The 13,117-nt window shown below is 35.3% G+C and overlaps 2 protein-coding genes across 2 annotated transcripts in view; both read right to left on the bottom strand.

Annotated features, from left to right (window-relative positions):
- The window catches only part of LOC117101673 (hemicentin-1-like), a 156,154-nt gene extending 144,964 nt beyond the window's left edge, over positions 1–11,190 (bottom strand). Inside the window, exon 1 of the mRNA XM_033241702.1 lies at positions 11,072–11,190. Within this exon, the coding sequence (XP_033097593.1) occupies positions 11,072–11,190 (119 nt within the window). The remainder of the gene's footprint in view (positions 1–11,071) is intronic.
- Positions 11,191–11,447: 257 nt separating this feature from the next.
- Positions 11,448–12,767, bottom strand: LOC117101672. Its single transcript, XM_033241701.1, has one exon. The coding sequence runs from the start codon at positions 12,765–12,767 to the stop codon at positions 11,448–11,450; it is 1,320 nt and encodes a 439-aa protein (XP_033097592.1).
- Positions 12,768–13,117: the final 350 nt, after the last annotated feature.

Genomic DNA, 13,117 nt, shown 5'->3' with positions numbered 1-13,117 from the left:
AGCCAAAATCGTCTCAATTCACATCACATGAGACATTTTTTTTCCAATGTGGTATCCATTCCTTTTCGATATCTGCGTAAATTTTAGAACTATTTTTTGCTCTCCTTTAGATGTTTTCTTCAACGCAGATCTAGGGCAAAGGCCTAAATGGTGAATCCCCACAAATTTCAACATGTTTGTGAAAAGTAAACAACTTCATCATTATAAAAATTGTATTTTCAATTTTTTTTGGTGGATTTTATTAAATGTGTATAAACTTTAAAAAAAATGTATTTCAATTATTGAATCAATATTCTGACCTTAAATTCCGATGTTGAGCTCGAAAAATTCGTAAATTCTAGGCCTATTCTAACCTACTCAGTAAGTATACTAATCAAGGAGGTTCTGATCATCACTGCATGTGATTGCACATGTGCAACCACTGTGCTGTGTATACTAAGAAGTTCAAATGGGAAACTAATTTTCCGTACCATATGACATACCACGATGTTCAATTATCATCAATCAATGTATTTGAATCGATATTAGGCCTACAGGAAAATAGTTTGTTAATAAAACATTGATAAACATTGTTCATTTTGTGGAATGCTTGAATACCATACAAAATTAAGGAATATCATATGAGTGAGTACTGTATGTGTGTAAACTTGTCTCTTTCTTATCTGTGCCTGTGATAGCCAGCTAAGTCCTGGCAGGCTTATGGCGCCTTAGCCTGCCTAGGCCTAGATACTGTAGCCTACACAGTGGCTGTAGGCCTATCTAACCTAGGCCTAAACTCACGATACGATATTTTCAGCTATTGTATGATATTCCTCTCATGAATTAAATTTAGGCTTTTTGAGATTCGCGAAAGTTTAATGTCGCGAAAACGGCCGAAATTATCAATTCGCGAAAGTTTCTGGTTTACAGTATTTAGGCTAGGTAGGCCTATGTATGAAGAATGTGTAAAAATATCAACTTTTTTAGAGCTCAGTAACTTATTCTGAAAAACTGTTAAAAAAAAATGATGTAGAGAAATGCCATCAAATGGGCTTAAAAAACTCTAAAACCCTGGAGCGCAATGGCGCTTCCGCCCCCTTGACCCCCGACCAGGGCTCTGCCCCTGGACCGCGATGGGGGCCTAGGCGGCCCCCTATATCCCCTGCCTATTTCAATTTACTCTCCTGTTACTTTCAAATATCTCCTGCTACTCAAATTCTTAAATAAACCCTTGATACATGACACATTTACAAGAAACAACATTAGGAAGAGAATTTACATAAATAATAAACAATAAAGGTCCTAAAATGGAACCCTGGGGTATTCCAATATTAATGTTTTTAGAGTCCGAGAGAATAGAATTTATACAAACAACTTGGGATCTACAACTTAAATATGAAGTGAAACATTTTAGAACATTACCACTTATTCCAATCTCCCTTAATTTATCAAAAAGCAGCTTATGATTTACTGTATCGAATGCTTTCTTTAAATCTAAAAATATGGCAGCTGTTGCTTTTCCATTGTTCTGATTTTTAAGAATGTAATCTGAGACATTCAAGAGGATTGTATTTGTCAAATGTTCTTTTTTCTGAAACCAGATTGGGATGGATTTAGAATGTTATTATTAGACAGATATTCATACACTTGATTGTGAACTGCATGTTCAATAATTTTAGAGATTATAGGCAGCACACAAATCGGTCTATAATTATTTGCATCTGCTTTATCTCCCTCTTTAAATATAGGGGTTACTTTCGCAATTTTCCAATCGGATGGAAAAGTTGAAGTAAATAAAGAAAAATTACAGATATATGCAATTGATTCGCATACAACAGGGGCAGCCAACTTTAAAAGTCTGCAATTTATATCATCTAGACCAGAGGCCTTATTATTTGAAAGGTTGCAAATCTCATTGAAAACATATTCAGGTGTAATGACATCGAATTAACAAAGTTATCAAAAGGGTTTATAATGTTAACTCTTGCTATATAACTTTTAGAGTAATAGGATTTACTTATTGGTGTTTGTGTGGTAGTTTGATCATGGAGGTATTATTGAGAAGGAGATCACTCGGCAACAGATCCCTTTGACGCGACAAACCTATGTGTTCCCCGCTTTTGGATCGCGCGCGGGCGTATTACCCTATAATTCACATTTTTTCGTTAGCAACAACTTGGCAACGACGTGCATTTATACGCTTCCAGATGAGCAGTTGTGCAATAAAACGTTTGATTTTAACCCATTAAATATCTTTATAATGAACAATGTTCCCCTGATTAGATTTTTTCGGGCTTTTGGTATGTTTTTATTTGTATATTTCAGGAACGGATTCCGTAAAATATTTATGTTAAATTACTTCTGTGTTCATTATAATTTTGTCTAAAGATTTACTGGTTCGACTATAAAGCTAAGTCAGCGTAAAACTGAAAAATACTCAGATTTTGGATTCATTTTTCGAATAGTTAACCCTAGTTAACCCTAAAATGACTTAGTTTATTATAATCCTTAATCATTTATTAATTAATATCTGTTAAAATTAGAATTGGCGAATTTTGGCCAATTTATGAAAATTGAAGTTGAAATATACTATACTTTTATAGGTCATGTAAATGTTCCATTAAATTCGAAACTTTTCTTGGTGGAAAATGTAAATATGTTTGATATTTTATGAGAGATAAATGTATCAGCTTCAAAATAGAAAAGATTGCGCAGCCATAGCGATTGACAGTATGTAGTGCGCATTGAGAAAAGAAGGTGCTCTCCATTTCGTCATGTTCAATTTTTTGGTCAACTATGCCTGCTGAAAATTTGATGGTGGGGAACACATGGGACTTCAAAGGCATCACGCAAACGTTCTTTACACGCTGCGGCAACTTTGATCTTGGTTCATTTGCATAGCGCTGCGTGCGCGTAGATTTGCCGAGTGATCTCCTTCTCAATAATACCTCCATGGTTTGATATACCATGACCTGAACATGGAAAAAAAATCCAAAGTATTAATGTTTGAATTGATGGTACATTAAAATGTGTTGGTTACTCACATTACACTTTTTGGACGTACATATAACAAGAGGACTAATCTCAATAGTGTCCTCATACGGGTAAGTGGGGCAGAAAAGTTGTGTGTATTTTGGATAGCCCTCATAGTAGACCACTTACTACTGGTAATAAAATAATTATTAAAAATGTAATTTTTCTATGGATGGCCACATTATTGGTTACTCACGTTACATTTTGTTCAATACAATTTTATAATACAATTGACTATAATTCAGTCATTATCTAAATCAGTCTTCATAAAATGTTTTCCTTTTTCACTATTGAAATTTATAACACAATCATTTTTAGTACTTTACACGTCATGCAGTGTGCATATATATAGTATCATTATTTGAAATTTATGTACGAGTAAACAAATCACAGCTCTACATTATCATGAATGCAAATAATCCATAATGCCATAGGAAACATGAATTATTTTAACATTCGTTTATTAATATTAACGAGCATGGATATTTGCATCAATGTTGCTGGGAAGGAGGAAAATTATGAATTTCAAAATTGAATTCATTTGAGAAAGTAGATGAAATTAAAATGTGTACGTTTTGGGCTACTCGCGCTGGGGTGTCTATAAAACGAAGACCGAAGACCCCTATTTTTTCTCTTTCATTTTGATGATAATATGCCAGGCTGTCACAAAATCAAAATTACGAATTTCTTTGGGCGTCTGTGAAATTTTCAAGGGTCTTCGTTTTATAGACACCCTATATGGGTGTCTACAAAACGAAGACCAAAGACCCGAAAAACGAAGACCTCCAAATATTTCTCAATTATCTTATTGAAAGTGTTTCAAAATCATCATAAAACAGTTGCCAAGTACATATTTCATTATTTTATCACGATTGGGCGAAAAAAAATGTGAATCTTCGTTTTTCGGGTCTTCGGTCTTCGTTTTGTAGACACCCATACAGGGTGTCTATAAAACGAAGACCATTAAGTATTTCTTGATATTCCTCATTTTATTCCGATAAAATAATGAAATAGGTACTTGGCACCTGTTTTATGAAATACTTTCAATAAGATAATTTAGAAATAACTGGAGGTCTTCGTTTTTCGGGTCTTTGGCCTTCATTTTCTATAAAGCGAAGACCCTTGAAAATTTCACAAACAGACGTCCAAAAAATTTCATAATTTTGATTTTGTGACAGCCTAGCATATTATCATCAAAATAAAAGATGAAAATGCTACTAGTGTTGCATTACCCAAAACTGACACAACTATAGAAGAGATTGGAAATGACCCGAGATTTCCTTGAGTAGTACTAAAGTGCGAGGCAGCGAGGCATGCGAGGCAGAGAGGCAAAACGACGATTCATGCGAGGCATCATTTTGGCATTGCCAAAAGTGAGAGGCATAACAAAGATTCATGCGAGACATCGTTTTACATCGAAATATGTGCAGAGAACACTCCAGGCCTGGAGTATGCTCAACCCGCCTGGTTTCCATGGACTTGCGCTCGTATTCTTAAAACGAACTTTAGTCGAACCATTATTATGAGGTATTATTGAGAAGATCATTCGAAAAAGCTACGCGCACGCAGCGCTATGCAAATGAACCAAGACCCCATGTGTTCCCACCATCAAATTTTCAACAGGCATAGTTTACCAAAAAATTGAACATGGCGAAATGGAGAGCACCTTCTTTTCTCGATGCGCACTACATACAGTCAATCACTATGGCTGCGCAGGCCCGTAGCCAGGGGGGTTTTTAGGGGTTCGGCCGAACCCCCTTTTTCAGCGAACCCCCCTTTTGCCAGCGAACCCCCTTAGCCAGAAAACGATCCCCCGTTTCCAAAATAGTGCAATTTATTACAAAATGGGAGCATTTTTGGCACTGTTTATTTGTCGCTATCATCGTAGTCCGATCGTAGAAATCAAAACAAAGCTGCAGCCAGCTGAATGACGTAACCAGCAAGACTTCAAAATGAATATTAATGAGAGGTTTGTTGCCTAGGCTATTTGACCAATCGCGTGCTCCGGAGTTTATTTACTTACTTTGGCACGACGTCATCACAAAAGTTTGGGCGCTCGACATTTTTCATTTCTCTGGGATCGAGGACATGCGACACGCCAAAAATAGCCTAGGAGGATGAAGCGCTGAGAAAGGATAACCGATTTTTTTGCTTCAAGGCCAGCAACGAAGAAATCATGAAATTTAAGAAGTTAGAAAATTCACCCTTGTTTTCACCACATGCTCATGATAATGCCTGGCGGCGGGACCGGTGTATTTTTTCGGGCTAGGCCTAGGCCCTAGGTCTAGCGTTGCTAGGCCTAGGTAGGGTAGGGTCGTAGCCTATGTGGCCTATTATTTGCGAACGATTTTATTATTTATTTTGTAATCGAGCTAGCAAAGGTCAGGGCCTAGGCTAGCTAGGCTAGCAAGGAAATATACTTGGTAATGTTTTCACGTTTCGTCAGAATTAACTGACATTATTCATAATAATATATTTATTATTTTTTCTCAATATATCTCATTTAAATCAAGACAGCTCTTAAATTATTGTTTATTTTCACTGTGCTAAGTTTTTTTACATAAACTGGTTCTTAAACATGTACATTTGTAGCATTATAATTATGTCTTTTTTTTTTAATACAGTATTACCGTGCAAGTATATTTACATAAATGGTTCTGTAACTTGTAAATATAATAACATTTTTCCTTGCCCTAATTATATATATTTCCATTGGAACTTAACATTTAAGTTATTTTGGTAAAAAAGTAAAATGTAGGGCTGTCAGTTCCTATTGTTTCTTCATTTCTGCAATAAATAAAATATTATTTGCAATATTTCTCTTTCAAGCAAAGACCTTTACATACCTCCATATTTTAATATTGGTATTTAGCGATCTCATAATGTGCAAGGTCTGTGTTTTGTAAAGTCACCTAGTGGGTGATTGCTAATTTTATCCCAGTTATATTTTTAGAGATAACATTACACAGTAGCATTAAAATGTTAAGCATTGCTTTTTAATTAAAAAAAAAAAAAAAAAAGTTTGTTTCACAATAAACATTTACGTTCTAAATCCTGCATTGGAAAAAGTAGTCTTCTTATCTTATTTTTAAAATTGTGTAAGAAGTATTTAAATATACATGAACATGCATTTAAATGACATGTACATGCTTTTAAAATCGTAATAATTCTCTGGCTTCGGGGGCTTAGGCCCCCCTTGACCCCACCCGGGGCCCTTTGGCGGGCCCCTGGACCCCATGCCCAGAACCCCCCCTTGAAGCATGCTGGCTATGGGCCTGCTGCGCATATGTTTCCATTTTGAAGCCGATACATTTATCTCTCATAAATTATCAAACATACTAAACATATTAATATTTTCCACCAAAAAAAGTTTCGAATTTAATGGAACATTTACTTGACCTTTAAAAGTATAGTATATTTCAACTTCAATTTTCATAAATTGGCCAAAATTCGCTAATTCTAATTTTAACAGATATTAATTAATAAATGATTGAAGATTATAATAAACTAAGTCATTTTAGGGTTAACAAGGGTTAACTATTCGAAAAATCAATCCAAAATCTGAGTATTTTTCAGTTTTACGCTGACTTAGCTTTATAGTCAAACCCATCAATCTTTAGACAGAATTATAATGAACATGTAATTTTAACATAAATGTTTTACGGAATCCGTTCTTGAAATATACAAATAATAACATACTAAAAGTTCGAAAAAATCTAATCAGGGGAACATTGTTCATTATAAAGATATTTAATATGGGTTAAAATCAAACGCTTTATTGCACAACTGCTCTGCTGGAAGCGTATAAATGCATGTCGTTGCCAAGTTGTTGCTAATGAAAAAAATGTGAATTATAGGGTAATACGCCCGCGCGCGATCCAAAAGCGGGGAACACATGGGTTTATCGCGTCAAAGGGATCTGTTGCCGAGTGATCTCCTTCTCAATAATACCTCCATGGTTGAACTTCGAACTAGAACTTCATTTAGTCTTAGTAGCAACTTCAACTTCAAATTGTATTCACAAACAAACGTAGTAGAAGTTCTAACTACGACTAAATCAAGTCCTAGTTGTGGTTCAGCTGAAGACGACTGGCAAGCAACAACTATCAAACTAACCAATAAAAAGAGCTAATTTTAATAGCAGACGAAATTTTAGAGATCCGGTAACACGGAAGAATATTAAACTGCCGTCTGTCTTTCAAAAACATATTTCCTCATAATTAATAATTGTCCATTATTCGCCTAACTACTATTATATACTATTAACTATATTAGTCGTTAACATCAAACGATAAAGAATTTGAACTGTCACTAAAAATTTGCTTTCTTTAGAGAACTATTATAGTTGAAGTCGAGCGAGGGCGGCGCCATCTTTGTTGTTGTTAACTCCGTAGCCATCAGGTTGCCTCGTGTTTTGGACCAGCTCTCTAGATTGTCAACCGATGCCATCATACGGTGCTCTGCCATTTGGCAGGTCTTATGGCATCCAGTATTTTAGTGGGGGGGGAGTTAGCTGAATAGCCTGTACGACCGTTGTCACGACTATTTCTTTTCACTTTTTTGGACTATTATCTATTTAATTATTTATTGAAGAAGGGTACGTACGACAAAAAAAAAAAAGAAAAAAAGTAACATTCTTTTAAGACAATCAAACAGCTTGTCGTACCACTGCTAAAACTTTTAAAAAAAAATATGCCTGTAAGATTAAGGGCATTTTAAAAGTTTTACTGTATTATAATTCTATTCTTTTGTTGATTATTTTAATGTACTACTGAAGTTTGGTTTATGTTACAATTCTCGCTTATAAAAACAAACAACAATAATCGGTTGATTTAAAATAAAGAAATTTATTATTATTAACTTATTATTTTTTTTCTTGGAATCAACATCATTCATTATAGGGTCCTTTGTTTTATTATTATTATTATGTAGTGTAATGGTATCTTTAATTGATCGACCTAATATTACTATCCTCAATAATTTAATTATTGTGATCGATCCTTATAATCGTTGATGTTGGGCAACTCGGACAGCGTCGTATGATTTTTCAATAATGTTTGTAGGCCTATTGATAATAGGCCAAAACCACTCCCACCTGAATTTTCTAGCAAAATAAAAAGCTTGGAGGCGGGATTTCTTTTTTTTTTTTAAATAAAAATAGAAATTGTCCAGGAAATTCTAATCAAATTAAGTATAGACCTATTTTAAGTGAATTATAACGATGGTTTCACCAACCTATTGAAAATGATTAATTTTAACACATTTAATTCAATTAGTGATATTGTATAATTAAAAAAAAAAACAAAGGGGAAAAAAAGCCACCCTCCCCATCTAAAATTGTGTTGTGATGCGACGCTAGACAAGTAATTTCTTCTATTTGGTCTTATTGGAAGCTATAAAAAAAATATTAACACGAGATACCGGTAATTAATATATCTTATGTATAAATGTTGGTTTATAAACTTTTATCTTAAAAAATCTAATTATGGTAAACGCCATAAACGCACGTATATTCTATATCTGGATGATACTGTTCAAGAGTCCTTTGTGACGTTTTCATTTCCAGTATTGTAATTATTACATTAAAAACTCACTTGTATTATATTTCATTTTAAATTATCTGTATCCGCTATAATTAATTATCTTGGATGTTGTAATTAAGGAAGGAAGCTTATGGAATAAAACTAAATTTATCTTACAGTGTAATCTAACCATACATTTAAAAAGTGTGGTAGTGTTGCATGGATAAAAGAGGAAATCTATAGGATTTTAAAGGGAAGAACTGTTGATATAAGTGAATTATATCAACATATTAGCCATCAAGCCATAACCACAGACTCTATGGGTCTCAGTGTGCCATCGTTTCATATAAAATTTCAGCTCCGGTTCCGTCATAGACTTATCCTTGGGGTGAAACAGAAAGTTTAAGGATTTAAATTGGTGAATTAAGAGGAAGAAAAAACAAAATGGCAGGGTGTTTGAAACTAATAAGTAGAGAATGTTGCGGCATTTCAGTTCCACATTCTTCTCATCTATAGCCCATCACAACGTAGTAACTGGGTCAATACCCAGTGTGAATGGGTGTGTGTGTCTGTGTATGTATAGAGTGTCAGTTAATTTTTTTTCGGAATTTAGTTTCGTTTAATGTACTGCACATAATATGTAAATTTAAACCATGAAAGAAGCTAAATGTATTTGTTTTACCATAAAACCTTGAATTGAAGCCCTGGCCGTCTTTTCCAGGATACTTTTACAAAATCAAAAAAGTTGGGGTGGGAGGGGAGGCTTCTTTTTAATTCAAAGCGAACATAGTAAATTTTAGGAATTACTCATGAATAACAACAAATAGAGCAACTTTAACATCAACCTGTATAATCCAGGAGCTTCAACTCGAGATGAGCTTCTTTCTCGGGATGAAGGCAATTGTGATTCTATTCGAGGTTTTAAGGTACATATTTTTTTTTAAATACCAATTATTCATGTTTATGAAGTAAGATATGACTACTTCTCTTATGTAAATATGTGCATAAATCACACAGAGATGATATTCACTATTCACATATGATGTATGTATAGGGTGTCAGTTAAAATTTTCTTAGAATTTAAATGTATTTGTAATACCATAAAACCATGAATTGAAGCCCCGGCCTTCTTTACCATGATACTTTTACAGAATAAAGAGGTGGGGGGGGGGGGCTTTTATATTCGAATCGAATGCTGTAAATTTTAGGTTTGGTACTTGATGTATTTGAAATTACCATGTTGACAGAGAATCTTTTCTCTTTTTACTATAATCTATAAATGAAAGATAGCAATAAATAAATTGATGCTTTCTCAGTTAGTTCACAATTCCCAACTCGAATCCGTAAGCCTAATTATTGGAATAACTTTCCTCCCGCTTTGAATAACTGGTTCCCTTGAATAGACTCCCCCTAAAAAAAACGTGAATAATAATAATAATAATAATGATAATGATAATTATAATGATAATAATAATAATAATAATAATAATAATAATAATAATTATTATTATTATTATTCGAATATTGAAGGTATTAATTTACATTGCAATCACACGTATTTGAATTGAATGGGGGATCGTGTGGCCTCCAAAGAGACTAAAATTCGCTCAATTCACCCGAAAATGGTCCAAAAGATGTGACAGTTTTTGTTTTTTTGTTTTTGTTTTTTTGTTTTTGTGAGGGTTTTTAAATTTAATTTAGACTTCTAATACCGTTACTGTATATATAAATTTTTCTCCCTGACGATATTTTACAGTACTTACTATTACTAGCATAGAAAATATCAATTCAAGGGTGTTGTTTTACAATCAGTAGCCAATAGCTGGCCATAACAATCTGTATGGTTCGTAGGCGGTCCAACCAATCAAAATGAAGGCCATTGCTTAAGCCAGATTGGAAGCCTAATTAGCATACATCACCCTATATAAATGTATACGAGACTGACTGTATGCATTGCATTTGACGTTAGATGATTGCGGAGGCAATGTTGGTAACTCAGCAGTGTGTTGAAAATTTAATTGCATATAGCATTATGTGAATATATTATTTTTAAACGTTTCTTAAACTATAGTTCAGAGAATTAAATATACATTTTTATCTTCAAGTGCTAAAGTGATTTTAAAGTAGACTTACAAGGCTTTATTAATTTATTTTATTGAATTCCAATTCTGTGAATTTACAACTCAAGTGTGTAACCTTGCACCCTGTGCGTTACTATTTTCGGTTCTGGTAGAGGTAGAAATGAATCAAACGCGTAGACAACGTAGAGTTAACATAAATGGTACATGCTTTATTCTTGCACGGTGTACATCCACTGTGTCATATGATGTCACAATGTCACGATATCACGTGTTACACATTGATGCGCTACGCCTACGTCTACGTCTACGACTACGACTACGACTACGTCTACGGTTTAAAATCAGTTTCTTCTCCAGAACCTGTTGCATTGAATCCATGAACTGAACTGATACACTGTTTTGGTGACTATTCCAAAACAAGATAAGAAAGTCTGTTGCTAAGTGAGAATGGCAAACCTTGAATGCATAGTTGGAAGATAGCTAAGTTCACTGTCTGTAATCTTGTTCCACTTTTGTCTCTGTTGTAGTGATGGCAAGTATTCTCGAGTCCAACGTCTCCAAAATATATCCGACATGTACTGAACCTGCCTCTATCGTCGGCGACTATATACATCTTCTTTTAGTAAACTTACCAGGTGGCAAGTTATTTCCTCCTCGTAGAAGCAACAAATGGTTAGGTGTTAATGGTGTTATATCAATGGTGGATCGTCAGAAACTTTTGTGATCGGCCTTCCATTAACAATAGCCTCTACCTTGCACATTAGGGTGTTCAGACCCTCATCATCAAGTGTTTGCTGTTTTAACACAGCTAACATTACTTTCCGAACGGTTCTTATGCACCGTTCCCACACTCCACCATGGTGTGATCCCATAGGTGGGTTGAATGTCCATTTGATATTTCTTTGCAAAAGAAATTCGTGAATTGGGATTGATTCCAATCATTTATAGCCTTTTTCAGCTCTTTCTCTCCCTTTACAAAGTTTCCTCCGTTGTCTGATCTCATCTCTTCCGGTTGCCCTCTTCTAGCAATGAATCTCCTTAAGGCGTTTAAGAAAGATTCTGTATCCAAGGAGTTAGAAACTTCGATGTGCACTGCTCGTATAGTCAGACACGTAAAGAGGACACCATATCTTTTAACGGTCGATCTGCCTCTTCGAACCTCAAACGGTCCAAAGCAATCAACGCCAACAAATGAAAATGTTGGCTTTAATGGTGTTACCCTGTCTTCTGGAAACTGTGCCATTTTCTGTTTTGCTACAGGTGACTGCCGTCTCCTACAACTGAAACATTCATTCAAGACTGTTCGCACTGTAGTTCGTCCTTGCACAGGCCAAAACTTCTGTCTAAGTAGCGATAGCGTATGTTCAAGACCAGAGTGTCCAGATTGATGATGGTAATACTGGATAATCAATTTCGCCACATGGTGATTTTTTGGCAAAATGATTTGATGTTTCGTGTCAATGTCAATTGGTGCGTTATGAAGACGCCCTCCTACACGTACAATTTCTTCCACTAAAATAGGATCCAGTTTGTATATACTGCTAGTCTTTTTTCTCAATTCGACTTGATCGTTTCCAAAGCATTGCTGCTGTATGTGTTTTACAATAGCGGATTCCGCACCATTGATCTCCAGTACAGTTATTGGAGTGACCGTCTTCTCAGACAGCAGAGGCATTCCGCTCTTGCTCCTTCGAACAGCTTCTCTAAGCTTTGACTTGTAACGTAAAAGCCATGCAATGGTTTTTCTCAATGAGTTCCAACTTGAGTAATGATCTATAACCTTTGAAATTGAGTCTTGGCCAATGACATTGTTAGCACAGACGGTGGAATTTGACTTCACTTCTGGGTCATTGTTTGGTATTTGACCCAGGTCTATCGGTCTCTGAGGCCATTCATTTTCGGATTTCATTAGAAAGTCCGGCCCCTGTTTCCATCGACGATTACTTAAAAGTTCACTACCTGTCATACCTCTTGATGCCTCGTCTGCCGGGTTCAGTGATCCGTCAACGAATCTCCATTGACTTGCTTCACTTTGGTCGAGTATGGTTGAAATTTGATTTGCTACAAAGGTTTGAAATCTTGTTTCCTTATTTTCTAGATAGCGTAGAACGCATGTGCTATCAGTCCAATACGTGGAGCTGTCGATAGGCATCATTAGTTATTGTTTTATCATTCTATCCAATCGTGTGGATACGACAGCTGCTGATAATTCCATCCTGGGTATAGTAATTGACTTTAGAGGAGCTAATCTAAATTTTGCCATTACAATAGCACAGCATACATCTCCATGTACATTCAACTGGCGTAGATAGGAAACAGCACCGTATCCATGGCTTGATGCATCTAAAAAGTGGTGTAGTTCTCGTTTGACTACTTTCCAAAGTTAGAGGGCTTGAGACATCTTGGAATAGTGAACTGCTCAAGCTTAGGAAGGTCCTTGAGCCAATCCTCCCATTTTATTTTACTTGCATCTGGAACCTTATCGTCCCATCCTAGACCGTG

The sequence above is a fragment of the Anneissia japonica genome, unplaced genomic scaffold (assembly GCF_011630105.1).
Source record: "Anneissia japonica isolate Jap-2015-1 unplaced genomic scaffold, ASM1163010v1 scaffold287783_len325500_cov191, whole genome shotgun sequence".
Taxonomy (NCBI): Eukaryota; Metazoa; Echinodermata; class Crinoidea; order Comatulida; family Comatulidae; genus Anneissia; species Anneissia japonica.
Note: the sequence above shows the minus strand (reverse complement) of the source record. Positions and strands in the feature narration are given on the sequence as shown.